This window comes from Heptranchias perlo, chromosome 24 (assembly GCF_035084215.1).
Source record: "Heptranchias perlo isolate sHepPer1 chromosome 24, sHepPer1.hap1, whole genome shotgun sequence".
Taxonomy (NCBI): Eukaryota; Metazoa; Chordata; class Chondrichthyes; order Hexanchiformes; family Hexanchidae; genus Heptranchias; species Heptranchias perlo.
Genome location: NC_090348.1, coordinates 8,098,988 through 8,117,674, shown reverse-complemented (window position 1 = coordinate 8,117,674; position 18,687 = coordinate 8,098,988). Strand labels below are relative to the sequence as shown.

The following is an 18,687-nucleotide window of genomic DNA, read 5'->3' as shown; positions in this document are numbered from 1 at the left end:
TTTCAAGTATTTATCCAGTTCCCTTTTGACGGCCATGATTGAATCTGCCTCAACCACCCACTCTGGAAGTGCATTCCAGATCCTAACCACTCGCTATATAATAATGTTTTTCCTCTCATCACCTTTGGTTCTTTTGCCAATCACCGTAAATCTATGTCCTCTGGTTCTTGACCCTTCCGCCAATGGCACCAGTTTCTCTCTATCTACTCTGTCTGGACCCTTCATGATTTTGAATACCTCTTTCAAATCTCCTCTCAACCTTCTCTGCTCTAAGGAGAACAACCCCAGCTTCTCCAGTCTATCCACGTAACTAAAGTCCCTCAAACCTGGAATCAATCTTGTAAATCTCTTCTGCACCCTTTCTAAGGCCTTCACTTCCTTCCTAAAGTGCAGTGCCCAGAACTGGACACAATACTCCAGTTGTGGCCGAACCAGTGTTTTATTATTACATCTTATTACACTGTCCTAATATCTCCTTATGTGGCTTGGTGTCAAATTTTGTTTGCTAATCCTCCTGTGAAGTGTCTTGTGACATTTTACTACGTTAAAGGCGCTATATAAATGCAATTGTTGTTGTAGTGCACAGAACTTCTCCATCTCCCACTGGGGAAACATCGCCCCCTTCACTGAATGCCTCCCTCTGAATGTAGCTGGGATCAGTGACTATCCACAAACTATTAATCCATTGGTGCACCAACATGTTCAACCATTACTCAATTAGTCAAACATGAAAATATATTCCAACTGATTTTTGGATTCATAGATTGAAGCAAAATTAACAATGGCTTCTGTTACAGCTTTATTCTGACATTATTGAAAGTTTTTAATCCAGCTTCATCCATACTCTATATAATGAATTATTTGGGAGCTCAACAAAGAGAGGATTAGTTAGAAGATACTACATGTGGGAAATCTATTTCAGAGAGATTGATAAACAATGCATCTTATCAAAAGGTTCATGTATGGGGAATTGGGAGTAGAGTGGGTCAAGACCACTGCCCTTTCACCTCTAGGAGCTTGGTTTAAATCTGCACAAGATAAACTTTGTTCTTTATCAGCTGTAAACTTATTTTAAATGTTCCATTTCCGCGACATCCCTCACCTTAATAAATACAAATTTAACCGAAGGATAGAAATTAGATTATAAAAAGATTTCTGCACCAGTTTTTTAATGAATGTTCTGATACAAGTACCACTGCTAATAGAACTAATTTCATGACAATAGCTTTTCAAGTCCCCTTTAGACTCCTTTGCAACAAACTGAAGGTGCTGCTTAAGAAAAATGCAGGCATAAATCTCTAGCAAGCATTAACTCCCCTGAGAACAATTAGAGAGCAGAACTCTGCAACAAAAAACATAACAGGAGTTGGTTGCTTCTTCCAGTTTAAAAAAAACATTATTCATACCTACTAAGTCTCATGATTTTTTTTTAAAAGCTGGAAGCAGTGAACAATTATGCACAAAACTCAAATCTGAAAAATTCTCCAAAATTATAAAATAGTCTACATCAAAGAATTCGATCCCTGAAGTTTAGCTGTTGACATATTTCTGTAATTCTTTAATTTAGCAATGCACAATAGCAGAATACCATAAAACTTGGTGTACAAGTCATACCTTCATGCACATTTTATATATAATTGCAATTTGCATATACAAATTTTGTCTATACAATTTAATGTACCCATGTATAGCCAGCGCTACTCAAATACAGGTGCATAATTTGCCTCAAATGAAACAATGCTCAAAGGTTTAATGACCAGAGTTTTGAATTAGATTTATCCATGATACTTCTCAAATAATAGGTAACACTACTTGCCGTGCTTTTTGAATGCTGTTCAAACACCACATAAAATAGAAACGGCCATCATCCCATAGCAAGGTACAGGGAAATTAACAAAGCCACTGTCCCATTAAAAAAAGAGAAGGAACATTCAAATGGTAAAACACTGTTCGAAGTACTCACTTAATTTGTACGTGAAAACAATTATACATTTAAAATACTTGTTGCTTATTGGGTCTCCTCTACCCCCACCCTCCCCACATCCCCCAGAGTCACTCCAGTGACACTACTGACAGGGAAAAGTCATCTGTATCCTGGCGATGCTGAATTTTTGAATTTGCCTGAAAGCCCAAATCACGGGAAATCAGACTGTTGTGTATTCTCCTGGGTAGTTTCAGATGAGCTGCTAAGCCTTTCAGAAGTTGTGATCCACATTAAAACAAACACAGCCAACCCATGTACAAATAGTTCCTTCCTCCCAGTCAATGGTATTACTAGAGCAGCTGTGGAGGGAAGGCGACCTGAATCTCTGTCGGGATGGTAAATTGCACACATTTCTTTTTTACAAAATAAAGGAAATGTATCCGTGGGCACATATTCTTGCACAAAAATTAGGGGAGTACTTAGAAGTTGTAATATTTACTTTCCTTCCCTCTAAGAAAATCATGAACGGAAAAAAAATTCTGCCCAAGATACAACCCCTTTAACGTCAAGTGTTCTTGAACTTCAGCAATGTAACCACTTGCCTTGGGCAACTTGGTAGGTGTTCCAGCAGGCCTCACTTCAGGTGATGCCAAATCTGCTTGGCACTGACCTATGCCTCTATTAGTACTGGGATTACAGTCCTACCAGAACCGACACTATGACAGTAGACATTTTTGCAAAGCTGACCATCTGCAGGGACAAGTTTTCAGTGGCTGAAAACACTCCAAATGAATCCATAAGAAAGCACAATACAGAGGTGCCCTCACCAGATGCCTTACTTTTGCTTTTCGAAGGAGGATATTCATGGATAAGTGTCATTTTTAACTCAACCATACCTGGTTTGGTATCTGAAATGACCTGGATCAATACCGAAGTGAAGTTGAGATGACCAATTCGGATGGTTTGATGGATCCACTCAGTCCTTCATCGATTGACATTTTGGCCTCGCTGTCATCTCTGATCATCAATGGAATTTCCAAATTTCCTTTACTGCTAAAGCTGGCTCTAAGCTCAGTTTCATCTTTCACCCCTTAACTACTCCCAACTCTTTATAAAGTCCAAGATTGGAATACAGCTTCCATTTCTGAGAGGCTTTTCCAGCACCTTTCTCTTACTTCTGGACAGGATAAAAAGGAATGGGTCAACTTTCACTCACCCCTAAACGTGTATCTCCCTCATTCATAAATGTTCTTGTTCCACTCTATTTTATCCATTTTACTGACATTACTTTTTTGAACTTTCCTCTTCTTCTTCCTCCTCCTCCTCCTCCTCCTCCTTGAACCTTCACAGTGTTGAAATGTAGACCAATCGCACAGTCTCCTACCCTGACGTTCTTTTGCAGAACCTCAAAACTGTGAAATTACTTGTCTCCCTTAGCCTTTCCTTCTTCTTCAAATCACGGCCTTCAAAAGCCCATGTTCTGATATCTGGATTCATACAAACCTACAGCACAGAAGGAGGCCATTTGGCCCATCATGCCTGTGCCGGCTCTTTGAAAGAGCTGTCCAATTAGTCCCACTTCCCTGTTCATTCCCCATAGCCCTGCAATTTTCTACCCTTCAAGTATTTATCCAATTCCCTTTTGAAAGTCACTATTGAATCTGCTTCCACCACTCTTTCAGGCAGCACATTCCAGATCACGATAACTTGTTGCGTAAAATAATTTCTCCTCATTTCACCTCTGGCTGTTTTGCCAATTACCTTAAATCTGTGACCTCTGGTTACTGACCCTTCTGCCACTGGAAACAGTTTCTTCTTCTTTACTCTATCAAAACCCTTCATGACTTTGAACGCCTCTATTAAATCTCCCCTTAACCTTCTCTGCTCTGAGGAGAACAATCCCAGCTTCTCTAGTCTCTCCACATAACTGAAGTCCTTCATCCCTAGTACCATTCCAGTAAATCTCCTCTGCATCCTTTCCAAGGCCTTGACATCCTTCCTAAAGTGTGGTGCCCAGAATTAGACACAATACTCCAGCTGAGCCCTAACCAGATTTCCCCCCAAAATTGCAGAAGTCGTCATTGGTGAGGGCATGTGAGCACTGAATGGGGACCAGAGTACTTGGTTATTTAACTTATACCAACTGTACTGGTGATTGAACCCAAATATTGGGCCAATATATGGCCAAGGAGCTTATGTAGGACTAGAGTCCTCAGAAACCTGCTCCCCACAATTCGAACCAATGTGGTCTGACAATACATCTTTAAAGGACTCAGTTTCTCTGCACTCACCCTCGATTTGCTGGTATGTTTGTTGAAGAGAGATTTGTCAAGCTGGATTCCAAGATATCTCTGCACCAAAATAAATGGAATATTCTAGTGGCCAGTCCTTCCAAAAATTGACTTGGTCATGTCCACATGTTAAGTTAACAAGCTTCCGACAACGACAGAGGTCGTGGGTGTCTGTCATTAGGGTGGATTTGTGGTACTTTACACACATTGGCTGACAGCCAGCCATAGGATTGAGACAGTCTGAGGTTGATCGGATTGTGATAGCCAAGTAGGTTTTTTATTGCAAAATGTCAGCAATTCAACACAGAGAATTCAGACAGACTTCCCTTTACCATTACCAGGAACTGAAACACTTAAACATGTAAAAAAATGGCACTTGAACTTACTCTAGCATCAGAAACAACACAACTAGCTTTGCTGCAATAGTAGGGAAAAAGGATCTCTGCACAGCAAAGTACAAAACCACCTAACCATTCAAGGTGTGAGTTTTCTTAAAGGGACAGTGTCAACTCCATCAGATTATGGCAATTTCTACTTGTAAATGGATACTAAAATACTGAAAAATCTCTTTCACTCTCCACAACCACCCAGCTCTATTCTGATGGAAGATTATGGGCTTTCCTTATGGGAGACATATTGGTTATAGCTGTTGGCAGGGATTTGAAATTATTGGAGTTAGCTGATCTCAGCCAGGTGCAACAATTGACCTCAAGGGACCTGGGCCAGGGAAGGGAAAATCAGAGTGCCCATTCTTAATGGTTACCCAGTAACCACTGTTGATATGTGTGTGCATGGACATTGGGTAAGGAGAGGATCAGGATCAGGCTCAGCTGTGCTCATACAATTGGCTACAACTCCCTGGAGTAGGAAAGTGTTGGGGGTGGGTGGTGGCAAGAGGGCGAAAATCAGCCATGTTCACTGTGCCTGGTCAGTATCCACTGATCCAAGCTGGAAAAGTACGTTTGTGTTGGTATTGGACAAGACCACCGGGCTTGTGATGACTCCCCCACAAATAGTCTGTCCCCAATCGCTAGCTTGGCACACACGTGCAATGGCCCCTTATGCAAGGAAGTGAAGAGCAACCAGTGCTCATGGAATCATAACCCAAGCACAAGTCAGTGCCTTCAAGAGAGAAGGAACGAAATTGGATGGAGGCTAAAAACAGCACACTTGGAAGGTACTTCACACTCATACAGCAGTGTTCTGATTATTCCACACCACACTCGACTGACTCTTATAGATGCTGAAAAATGTAACTGACAGCACCAAGTCATCATGTCAAGGCCAAAATTAAAAACAGGCAATGCCATGATACTTAGGCCTACGCCACAAAGATTTACAGAGTCACGTTCATTAATAGGTTATCTCCGATAGCAAGATCACCCTCCAATTTACATAGAGCTATGGCTTGAGTTCCTAATGAAAGCGTGAAACACTTGTTAGCATCCTACTTCAACCCCATGTCTGTATTCAATTCAAGTAAACATAAAAAACTGCATATTAGGATTTAATGAAAGTTCTTGCATACCTGGTTGCACATCTAAAATAACGCATTCTGTCTGAGGTGTCATATGTACCAGATCTTATCAATCAGTCACAAAACTAGGGACACATGGAAAAGTCTGCTAGATAAAATATATGCATTCAGTGTTCATAATGCTTATTATAGCTTTAAAATACTGGGCATAACAAGTTACAAATTCTGAGTGAGGTAGACAGCATTGTTTTCACAATGGTATAAGGATTATTTATATTTTCTTGCTGTTAATTTATACTTTTATGAACCTCCTGAGTTTAGCTTGCACAGGTTTCTTTTCTATGTCATGCACTTGAAAGCATTATAGGGTAAATTGAATTTACAATTCCAATAAACCATTGCACTCAACAGTGCTCAAACAGTCATGAAGTACACATAGAACAGGCATATGAATCTTGCATGCAACACAATACAAAGTAATGCAGAGAAAGAGATTGCACATACTTGCAACCTTGTACTTACTCTTTCAGGTCTTTGGATGGGGAACTACATGGAGGTAGGAGTGATGTAGCTGTGTTACTCAGTTTGTCCAGTGTACATGCAGTCCCAATAGCACGTACCACTAGCCCAGATTCTCCTTCCAAGTCAAAACACTGTAGGTAGCCCACTACAGCATTGCCTCCCATCTCAAGTACCTTTAAGCCAATTTTTCTTTGCAGTTCCCCTATTAAATCAAATATTTATTGTCACTTAACATGATTTATATCAAATACACAAACTTTACTGTGTGGCCAAGCACCACAACATATAGAATGAGATCAGATGACATTTCAGGCAGAGTAACCCATGACCAAAAACCAAGTTTAACGGTTTCTTAAAAAAAACATTTCAATTTGTCACATGGTTATGCTGAATTAAGTATTGGTTTTGAATTTCTCCAATTCTAATTTAGAACATTTACCCAACAAAAAATGTATAGAATTTTGACAAATGTGCAGAGCCAACTTTCCCACACCCAAGTGTGTTTCCTCAGCAATAATAGCAGTCCTATTAATCATCCTGTTCCACGCTGTTAATACAAGTCAATGATGTAAAAATATTTTTAGATCCAAGTACTTTGGACTATTTAGTGAATTACTGAAGACATTACAGGTAGTGCACAGATTACAGGACATTACAGGTAGTGCGCAGAACTACAGTACATTACAGCTAGTGTTCTGAATTACATTATGAGGTAGTGCTTGAATTACAGTGTACATTACAGGTAGTGCCCGAGTTACAGGACATTACAAGTAGTGCCTGAATTACAGGACTTTACAGGTAGTGCTCTGATGCAGTATTGCCTTGGCCAAATCACTATTAATAGTATTATTTTGAGGGAAACAGATACCTGGATTGCAAACGCATTGAAATGATTAGAGCTGATTTTTTTTTAAAACACAAACACAAATTGCGAATCAACATTTTGCCCAAAAAAATTGGAATGACGTGAAACTCGCCTGGTTTACTGGTGAAGACAGCTTATAGTGGTCAAATTAACAGCAACAATGTAGTTTTAGCATTTGAAACTGTAACAGATGCTTATATTCAGAGGCTAAACAACCAGAAGGTACTTTTTTTTTTACAGGGTAAGAATGGTCAAGTGAACAGATGTAAACTAGTCAGCCGCAAAACACCAAGTACAATTTTACAAATTACAAATTAAAAATAAAAAAACTTCAAATTCCAGAAATCTGAAATTTAAATAAAACACAAAATGCTGGAAATATGCAGCATCTGTAAAAAGAAAAAACAAGTACAATTCGGATACTGATGATATTTGAAAGCTTTTCTTGTATGCTTCTTAAAGGGCATGTAAATTTCAAATTGAGTCTGTATGGAAATTTACAGACTCCTCAAAATTAGAAACGTGACAATTGTAAACATTCACTCCCTCCCCCACCGTGGCTGCAGTGCGTACCATCTACAAGATGCACTGCAGCAACTCGCCAAAGCTTCTTCAACAGCACCCCTTCCCAAACCTGCGACCTCTACTACCTAGAAGGACAAGGGCAGCAGGCACATGGGAACAACACCACCACCTGCACGTTCCCCTCCAAGTCACACACTATCCTGATTGGAAATATATCGCCGTTCCTTCATTATCTCTGGGTCAAAATTTCTGAACAAATACACTTTACATCAAACACGCTTACATCAGCAAAGATATTGTCAGCAAAAATCTGAAAGATCTTTTACCTGACATCAGTGAGATTAGCCTCTGTCTGGCCTCATTTGATGCCCTGGGTGTACGTATCCTATCAATCCACTGGTACTCGGGATCCTCATTTACTACCAATTCTTCAACAAACCCATGGATTGTTACTGCTTTATAGCACTTAGGAATGGACGCGGCTGTGGAGAAAAAAATATACTTCAGAGCTTACTGTATAAAATATGGTTAAAAAGCAACTTAGAAAAGGCAGACTGATGATACTGTGAATTGAAAACTTTATTTTCCTGCCTGTGATTTGAGTCCACGCTATGAGAATTAAAGTTTCTTTTCTCTGCTGGTTGTATGTGGATCCTATGAGCAATGAGTTTTAGCCATCTCAAACCAGTTCTTAGTGATTACATGCCCACTGGACAAAGCTCAACAGTTTGCCAGCTTGACAGTAAACGCCTTCAGCAAAGGAGTGCTGGTATGGGAAGTGGAAACATCAACAATAGAGAGTACACTTAGGAGTTGAACGTTATTGGCATAGAGTAGAGGGAACTTTACCCTGCATCTGGCTTTGCTATACCTGACCTGAAAATGCTTGATGCTGACAATGGGTGCAGAAAATAGCAAATAATAGTGTTTCATTCCCCAGCAGAGACAGTGATCACCTTTATACGGCCAAATGCTCAACAAAAATCTTCTTTTTAAAAAAAAGGTATCCTAAGAACATGCATGTATTACCAGATTTACAATTTGTGAACTGCAAATACATAATATATATGTGGAATTTATAAAAATACAAGCCAACTTAAGACAACAAACTTACTGCAAAAGAACTTGACTCCACACGATGATTGTCTGAAGCGGTTCAAATCGTGGAAGAGATCTACCTTCACCATAACATTAATTTCCCCTCTGATACCTGTTAAAAAATGATCCTTTTAATACACCTAGCTATTTGAATATTACAGTAAAATTATAGAGCTAAGCATGGAATCAGAAAAGACCATTACTTTTGCAAATGGCCCTCCGGTTTACATGCACAAAACTTTACTTCCTTGGATTTTTGAAGATAATGAAAGTGAATGTCATGAACCACAAGAGCAAAACTCAAGCAGTCTCTAAACCCTAACATTGCTGTTTTGAAATCACAAACTTATTTTGCTTTCAATGTACTATGGACTTCATATGGGCCATTTTCTTCAGCTTTCAGTCCATTTCTTTTTCACCAGCTTAAGTTACAGGGCAAATAGGGTCACTTTGTTCCGTGCTGCTGATGCAAGGGAACACCAACACTGAAGGGTTGACTATAAGTTGACCAAATGATAACCAGCATACATTATTGCAACATTTTCTGCAGATGTGCATTCCTGAGGTCAGAAATCTGTTGTTCTGTTACATATAGGACATCGCACAGACAGATCTTCATTCTTATGATACCCGGGCTAAAAGGATTAAATTATGAGGACAGGTTGCATAGACTAGACTTGTATTCCCTTGAGTATAGAAGATTACGGTGTGATCTAATTGAGGTGTTTAAGATGATTAAAGGATTTGATAGGGTAGATAGAGAGAAACTATTTCCTCTGGTGAGGGTGTCCAGTACAAGGGGGCATAACCTTAAAATTAGAGCAAGGCAGTTCAGGGGTGATGTCAGGAAACATTTCTTCACACAAAGGATAGTGGAAATCTGTAACTCACTCCCCTAAAAAGCTGTTGAAGCTGGGCCAATTGAAAATTTCAAAACTGAGATTGATAGATTTCTGTTAGGTAAGGGTATTAAGGGTTACAGAACCAAGGTGGGTAAATGGAGTTAAGATACAGATCAGCCATGATCTAACTGAATGGCAGAACAGGCTCGGGAGGCTGAACGGCCTACTCCTGTTCCTATGTTCCTGCCCACCTATTGTCACCATATCATCTACTCACCTACAAGTGCCACAAAACATTGCTGTCCTTTTTTAACTGCAACTCCAGCACACCTTCATTACACAGATATTGATTAAAACATTACTGGTTATTCTAAAGCTATGCTATCTTACAATCATAGAATGGTTACAGCACAAAAGGAGGCCATCCAGCCCATGCTGGCTCTGTGTAAGAGCAATCCAATTAGTCCCATTCCCCCGTTCATTCCCCGTAGCCTTGCAAAATTTTTCCCTTCAAATATTTATCCAATTCCTTTTTGAAAGGCACGATTGAATTTGCTTCCACCACCCTTTCAGGCAGTGCATTCCAGATCATAACGACTCGCTGTGTAAAAAAGTTTTTCCTCATGTCGCCTTTTGTTCTTCCGACAATTACCTTAAACCTGTGTCCTCTGGTTCTCAACCCTTCCGCCAACGGGAACAGTTTCTCTTTATTTACTTTATCTAAACCCTTCATGATTTTGAACACTTCTATCAAATCTCCTCTCAACCTTCTCTGCTCTAAGGAGAACAACCCCAGCTTCTCCAGTCTATCCACGTAACTGAAGTCACTCATCCCTGGAAACATTCTTGTAAATCTTTTCTGCACCTTGTCCAAGGCCTTCGCATCCTTCCTAAAGTGCTGTGCCCAGAATTGGACACAATACTCCAGCTGTGACCGAACCAGTGTTTTATAAAGGTTCAACATATCTTCCTTGCTTTTGTATTCTATGCCTCTATTTATAAAGCTCAGGATTCCATATGCTTTTTTAACCGCTTTCTCAACCTATCCTGCCACCTTCAAAGATTTGTGCACATATACCCCCACGTCTTTCTGTTCCTACACCCCCTTTAGAATTGTACCAGTTAGTTTATATTGCCTCTCCTCATTTTTCCTGTCAAAATGTATCACTTCCCACTTCTCCGCGTTAAATTTCATCTGCCATGTATCCGCCCATTCCACCAGCTTATCTATGTCCTCTTGAAGTCTATTACTATTCTCCTCACTGTTTACTACACTTCCAAGTTTTGTGCCATCTGAAAATGTTGAAATTGTGCCCTGTACACCCAAGTCATTAATATATATATCAAAAAAAGCAGTGGTCCTAGTACCGACCCCTGGGGAACACCACTGTATACCTTCCTCCAGTCTAAAAAACAATCGTTTACTTTTTCTCTCTGTCTCTTAATTCAATATTTCTTACCCTCTCTTTATTTTGCTTTCTATACCTTATTTGATATTGAATTCACTAGTCTAACTTACACTTCCTAGTTCTGACTCGGCTCTGCTTATCATGCTTCAATCTGATTGGTTATGGGGATACACAGGGCCCAGATGCCCGGGAGAGGGGGCCGTGCTGGATTGAGGGCCTGATGAGAGGAGCTCGCTGTGCAAAAGCCCATGAAAAGTCTACGCGCAAGTGTAAGTTTAACAACTGGCGCCATTCATTCGCCACTCACAGGAAAATCTGGTCTATAGTATATTATGAAAAATGTGTCAAATTGTAAAATAGTCTAAGGTAAGGCATTTCCCTTATTTTAAAAAAACACCTTGGCACATTAATATGTGCAGAAGTCTAAAAGTGATAGGGCAAAAACAAACAGCATAATCAAACATTTATGCTCAAAGTTGGTGCCAAGTTTCACTTTTGCCATTTGGTTATTTTCCAAACCTAGCAAATTCCAAGCCTCTATACAGTAGGTTATTTTCGTGTGATCAAAATGAAAACCATACTACTGTAGTAAAATATTATTGGATTACAGAACTGTTTTTTGAGAGAGTGGAGCAATTGAGAGGCTGGCAGATGGACTGTGTAGTATTTTCCAGATCAGTGCTCCTACTATGCTTTCCAAAAGTTCAAATTTTCTTACTTATAAAAATTGAAATACTTGTGAATAAGTTTACCAGATGAAATAATTTCATCAACAAAGAACCAGAGCTTTCCCAAATGCAGGAATCACAACTTTCACTTGCAGATTTCCTGACTGGTTTCATTGTGTTTAAAACTGAAAGCAGGATTGCAAAAAATATAAAAACTACTCATTCCACTATCGTTCAAGATCCAGTTTCAAAGGTCTGTTGCAACGTTCCTTCCCCTCCTCCTTCCTTCAGCACTGATCAGGTTTTATTGATTTTGATTCCTTTCCAACAACCACTTCCAGCAAAAAATGACAACCAAAACCTTTGATGATTCTGGGTCAAAAGAAGCTTCAAAGCTCAATTCTAGGAACTGCTTTATTTGTCAGGTGAAAGTGGCAAGTCCAGAGATTTTACAGTTTGTAAATTAAGCCTTCACTAGCTTACGATAGGGTTTTCGCTGGGAAATTCTTGCTGTGCCATCAAAAAGTGATTAACACTTGGACCATTGAATGTCCTTTCTTCTTTTCTAAATACGTTTTTTTTTGGTCATAGAACAATTGAAAAAAATTCTGAATGGCTTTCCAACATTGGATTAATGTTTGAGAGTTAAAGAAATGCACGAGATTAAAGGAACAATTAATTTGCAAGATTTCTGGGATAAAACTGAACTACTAAATTTGGCACAGAAACCCTCATGCTGCACTCAAAAGTGGGTAATAAGTAAAGCAGCTTAATACAAATCAGTGCCTGTAGCATTTTTTCATTCTTTTATCAGGTGATTTCTGGATTCAAGGATCCACAAGGTTAATTAAGCTGTTCTAATGCCAGCTATATTATGCTACATGCATGAATTTGATTTACAGGCCATTTTAAAGTTCACATTCAAACCTTTGCTATATTAAACAGAAATACCATACACAAAAAGCTTCAATGAAATGATGGCTGTGGGTGCTTGAAAAATTAAATACTGAATTGCTGTTTCCACCCAGAGACAGGACTGTGGTAGAAGGCATATTTAAAGATGTAGTCCACTAGTGCAGAACTTTTGTCCACTACCATAGTGTACTAAAGCACTGAATCACCCCCTCCCCATGCATTTCTGATCTCAGCCATTTTGAGGCATGGAGGTTCTGCTCAAGGCGGGGGGGGGGGGGGGGGGGGGAAGAGAAAATATTTGACAATTGAGATTTTTACATTATTTTCAAAAAAACTGGTGAGTTCTGAATGATAAAGAAACTCAGTAATATACATTGTAAGTTATTGTTCCAATTTTAAAACATCTATATAGCACCTTTAAAGTAAAAAACTGTCTTAATGAGCTTCACAGAGACGTAATCAAAATCACAGATGTCGAGCCAAAGGAGATATTTGGAGTGGAGGAGTGCAGGGAGGATGAGCAAACTGGCCACGGCACTGTGGTTCAGGAGGCCATTCAAGTGGGGGGAGTAAAAAGGAATGTGGTTGTAGTAGGCGACAGTATAGTTCGAGGGATAGACACTGTTCTCTGCAGCCAAGAGCGAAAGTCCCGAAAGCTGTGTTGCCTACCTGGTGCCATGGTTAAGGACATCTCCTCAGGGCTGGAGAGAAACTTGGAGTGAGAGGGGGAGGATCCAGTTGTCGTGGTCCACGTAGGTACCAACGACATAGTCCTACCGACGTCGTTGGTACCTAAGAGGTTCTGCTGAGGGAGTTTGAGCAGCTAGGGACTAAATTAAAAAGCAGAACCACAAAGGTGATAATATCCGGATTATTACCTGAGCCACAAGCAAATTTGCACAGGGTAAATCAGATCAGAGAGATGAATGCGTGGCTCAAAGATTGGTGTGGAAGAAGTGGGTTTCGATTCATGGGGCACTGGCACCAGTACTGGAGAAAGAGGGAGCTGTTCCGTTGGGACGGGCTTCACCTGAACAATGCTGGGACCAGTATTCTGGTGAACTGAATAACTAGGGTGGTAGAGAAGGCTTTAAACTAAATAGAGGGAGGGCTCAGGTGGGGCGAAGTTTAGATTGATAAAGAGAAAAGACAAGAAGTAGTACAGGAAAGTGATGGGGGTAATGATAAACAGAGTGTGTCAGGGAGGGACAGAGCGTACAAACATAAAAGTGCACTAGCAAATGGGGCCGGGGTAGGAAAGAATGGTAAAAAGACAAAATTAAAGGTTCTTTATCTGAATGCGCACAGCATTCGTAATAAGATAGATGAGTTGACGGCACAGATAGAAACATATGGGTATGATCTCGTGGCCATTACAGAGACATGGTTGCAATGTGACCAAGATTGGGAGCTAAATATTCAGGGTTATTTAACATTTCTGAAGGACAGGAAAAAGAGTAAAGGTGGTGGGGTAGCTGTGTTCATAAAGGATGAAATTGGTATAATAGTGAGAAACGATCTTGGCTCAGAAGATCAAGATGTCGAATCAATTTGGGTGGAGGTAAGAAATAGCAAGTGAAAGAAATCACTGGTGGGAGTAGTATATAGGCCCCCTAACAGTAGCCACACTATAGGGCAAAATATAAGTAAGGAAATAAGGGGGCTTGTAAAAAAGATAATGCAATAATGTATAAAACACTGGTTAGGCCACAGCTGGAGTACTGTGTGCAGTTCTGGTCACCACACTACAGGAAGGATGTGATCGCTTTGGAGAGGGTGCAGAGGAGATTCACCAGGATGTTACCAGGGCTGGAGCGCTTCAGCTATGAAGAGAGACTGGGAAGATTGGGTTTGTTTTCCTTGGAGCAGAGGAGGCTGAGGGGGGACATGATTGAGGTGTACAAAATTATGAGGGGCACAGATAGGCTCCAATGTGATTTAGACAAGTTGGGCAAGTGGGCAAGAACATGGCAGATGCAGTATAACATGGATAAATGTGAGGTTATCCACTTTGGTTGTAAAAACAGAAAGGCAGATTATTTTCTGAATGGTGATAGATTGGGAAAAGGGGAGGTGCAACGAGACCTGGGTGTCCTTGTACACCAGTTGCTGAGAGCGAGCATTCAGGTGCAGCATGCAGTTAGGAAGGCGAATGGTGTGTTGGCCTTCATTGCAAGAGGATTTGAGTACAGGAGCAGGGATGTCTTACTGCAGTTACACAGGGCCTTGGTGAGACCACATCTGGAGTATTGTGTGCACTTTTGGTCTCCTTATCTGAGGAAGGATGTCCTTGCCATGGAGGGAGTGCAACGAAGGTTTACCAGACTGATTCCTGGGATGGCAGGACCGATGTATGAGGAGAGATTGGGTCGACTAGGCCTATATTCACTGGAGTTTAGAAGAATGAGAGGTGATCTCATCGAAACATATAAAATTCTAACAGGACTAGACAGACTAGATGCAGGGAGGATGTTCCCGATGGCTGGGGAGTCCAGAACCAGGGGTCACAGTCTCAGGATATGGGGTATGCCATTTAGAACCGAGATGAGGAGAAATTTCTTCACTCAGAGGGTGGTGAACTTGTGGAATTCTCTACCACAGAAGGCAGTGGAGGCCAAGTCATTAGATGTATTCAAGAAGGAGACAGATATATTTCTTAATGGTAAAGGGATCAAGGGATATGGGGAAAAAGCGGGAACAAGGTACTGAGTTAGACGATCAGCCATGATCATTTTGAATGGCGGAGCAGGCCCGAAGGGCCGAATGGCCTACTCTTGCTCCTATTTTCTCTATGTTTCGATGTCTCCAAGAAGCCAGCCCTTAAGTCTGTCTCCTGTCTGGAAGAGGTGTGGAATGTTTGACTGGTGCAAAATGAAGGCATCATAACACCTGAAAAATCTCTTGTGGTCACACACCAGCTAAGCACTGCTGGGAGCGATAACCGTTCAATTAATGAATACTCCTGGTTCATGTGGTGGTCGTCGGATTGCCACACATGTGCAATCGATTGCACCCTGCACCCGTAGGAAGCCAGCCAGAGTGTCAAAACCCAGTGCCCGCTCATTCTGTCTGTTGTCATTGCGGGGGGGGGAGTTCATGTAATCGGACGCTCTAACAAACAACCCATTCTTCACCTGCCTTATACACTTACGTGCAGACACTTGACACACCCTGGAGATGTCACCGGTGGTGCCCTGAAAGGATCCAGAGGCTAAGAAATTGAGTGCAGTGGTTACTTTTACTGCGACGGGCAATGTGTGGCCACCAGATCTAGCAGGGAGCGGCTCTTCCTGAAGGAGACTGCAGCTGTCTGCGACCACCTGCCCACTCAATCTGAGCCGGCGTAGGCACTGCTCCTCAGAGGGGTCCAAGGAAGCTCAGCCTTTCCCTATACACCCTCTCATGTAGGTAGTGCCTCCTGCAACCTTGGCCCTGCTGTTGGTGTGCTTTCTGCTGTTCTTCAGATCCTTGTTGCGCACCTCTGTCTTGTGCACCTACAGATCCCAGAACTGCACAACATGCCTGCCATGGATGGTGATTTTCCTCCCCCTCAGATGTACACTGGAATAGATCCATTGCACCCCCGCAACCCCCGATCTTGTCAGTTTGAGAGGCTCCAAGATGTTGATAAATTTGTCTGAACACAAGAATTTTCAGTCTCAACAAAGAACTCCCAGCCAAACGTTTGCCCGAGAGAATTGAGTGACCAGCTGCAACTCCTGACCTTTTATTGAGATGTGTCAATCACAGGTTTGAAGGGCCAAATGAGCTTCAGCTGCATCTCGCCTCCGTTCCAATGTCGTGTTTCAGAAGCCATGGGAAACCCATGCAGGAGAAGTTACATTCATTTTGGTTGCAGAATCCACAAAAAATTAACTATCTCAACTGTTTAAATGACCTAAATTGCCTCTTTGATAATCTGGCCCCTGGCATTAAGTGGGGACGGGACTTCCAGGTTTAGGTTGCGTGGATTAAAACCCTGGATTAAACCCGAAAGTGGGTGCACTGAAGCAGAGATCTGGCCCCACTTCCAATATATATTATTTTAACCTCCCACCTGACCACAACCCACACGTTCTTTGGGGTTAAAATTGCCCCCCATGTCTCTGCATTAGAAACACCCTGGAAATTCCTCCATCTGTGAGCTATTTTTCTAAGTCTAATATAAATTAAGAAAAAGATTTTTCATTATATACATTAACAAAGATATTCTGGATTATCCTGGAATGATGCTTTGAAATTGTTTTTCAAGAATGCATGAGAGAGATAACCACTTTTTTTTTCCTTTTTGTGCTATCAATTTGAAAAGGTCTGTGATGCTGAACAAATCTGCATGCAATTGCTGCAAGGACGTACCAAAACAGAATACTGCGATCACACCAGTGACAGATATTACATTACAAATGTAGTCTGGGAAGAACCAGATTTTCACCTCCTGGGTTTTATATGCATGACTCATTGTATTTGAGAAGTATTGCACTATGGATCATGCGCTCTGCAGCACTCACTGAAAACAGGAATTTTTCTCTGCGATGGACAGGATTAACATATACTGCCAGTGACCCTCGTCACATAAAGGAACCGCCAATAGAATTCCTATCCCTCTGGTCAAAAAACATACTCACCACGAATAGTGTCATAGATTGGAAACCAGCCAGACAGAACAACTGCAGCTTCATTGGATAGCAAGGGATCAATATCAATGTACACTTTTCCAATAGCATCATTAGCACTGTAGGTATCATGATCCAGAACCGTGATCTGTAGTGGCTCATCCTGCAAGTCTTCATCATCAACCTGCAAACACAATGTCAGTTATTTAATCTAATCAAGAACTGCAAAAAAGACACTAAGTGTTTCATGTGGTTAAACTCAATTTCTTCAGGCTGAATGTTAAATATGCTCTTTGCAATATTCATGAAGTATTGTGGTCTCAGTTAAATTTATAAGAACATAATTAATTATTTTCTTTCTCTGTCACACACTAAGCAGAGCTCCTGTGAGAACTCTGCATTCCTTTTATTCTGGCCCGTTGTTCATTCCTTTTTTTTTATTCGTTCATGGGATGTGGGCGTCACTGGCAAGGCCAGCATTTATTGCCCATCCCTAATTGCCCTTGAGGTGGTGGTGAGCTGCCTTCTTGAACCGCTGCAGTCCGTGTGGTGAAGGTTCTCCCACAATGCTGCTAGGTAGGGAGTTCCAGGATTTTGACCCAGCGACGATGAAGGAACGGCGATATATTTCCAAGTCGGGATGGTGTGTGACTTGGAGGGGAACGTGTTGGTGGTGTTGTTCCCATGTGCCTGCTGCCCTTGTCCTTCTAGGTGATAGAGGTCGTGGGTTTGGGAGGTGCTGTTGAAGAAGCCTTAGCGAGGGGGTGCCAATCAAGCGGGCTTCTTTGTCCTGGATGGTGTCAAGCTTCTTGAATATTGTTGGAGCTGCACTCATCCAGGTTTCCTGATTTCCTTCGCTCCCACCATTATCTAGGCCCCAAGCTCTGGAATTCCTTCTCTGCCTCTCCAACTCTCTCTCCTCCATTAGGGCACTCCTTAAAACCTACCTCTTTGATCAAGCTTTTGGTCACCTGTCCTAATATCTCCTTGTGTGGCGCAGTGTCAAATTTTGTCTGATAATGCTCCTGTGAAGCGACTTGGGACATTTTACTACGTTAAAGGAACAATATAAATGCAAGCAGTTGTTGTTGAGAAGCCTGATATGTTCTTTTATCAGGACAGCAGCATTATACCTTATAATTCAGAATGTATTGTTTTGTTGCTATGATGAAGCTGTGTCCCTTAAAATCCACAAAGCCTAATTGTTCACAAGGTAATTACGATGAGGAAGGCCATTCAGCCCATCTTAGTTCATCCATCCAGAATGACTGTGAAGTCCCCCTATTCTTAACATCTAATTAGTTCTTTAATGATTCCAGGGTTTTCGCCTTCAATGTTCTGAATACTGGTGAGGGAGAGGGCTCCTCTGAGGAGTGCAGCCAGAGCCAAGTCCACAGCACCATGGGTGGCTCAGCTGTACGATGGGTGTGGGGGGGGGGGGAAGAAGGAGAAAGGTCAAGAGCGCAATAGTGATAGGGGATTCAATAGTTAGGGGAACAGACAGGCGTTTATGCGGCCGCAGACATGATTCCAGGATG

The 18,687-nt window shown here is 41.4% G+C and overlaps 1 protein-coding gene across 10 annotated transcripts in view; it reads right to left on the bottom strand.

Moving 5' to 3' along the window:
• The window catches only part of c2cd5 (C2 calcium dependent domain containing 5), a 97,366-nt gene that overhangs the window by 61,937 nt on the left and 16,742 nt on the right, over positions 1 to 18,687 (bottom strand). For 9 of the 10 annotated variants that reach the window (XM_068004710.1, XM_068004711.1, XM_068004713.1 and 6 more), the window contains exons 4-7: positions 17,162 to 17,333; positions 8,719 to 8,814; positions 7,931 to 8,086; positions 6,215 to 6,416 (exon numbers count right to left, since the gene is read on the bottom strand). In XM_068004710.1, coding sequence (XP_067860811.1) covers positions 6,215 to 6,416; positions 7,931 to 8,086; positions 8,719 to 8,814; positions 17,162 to 17,333 — 626 coding nt within the window. Of the gene's footprint in view, positions 1 to 6,214; positions 6,417 to 7,930; positions 8,087 to 8,718; positions 8,815 to 17,161; positions 17,334 to 18,687 lie in introns of those variants that run through there. The other variant, XM_068004718.1, reaches the window with a different exon arrangement.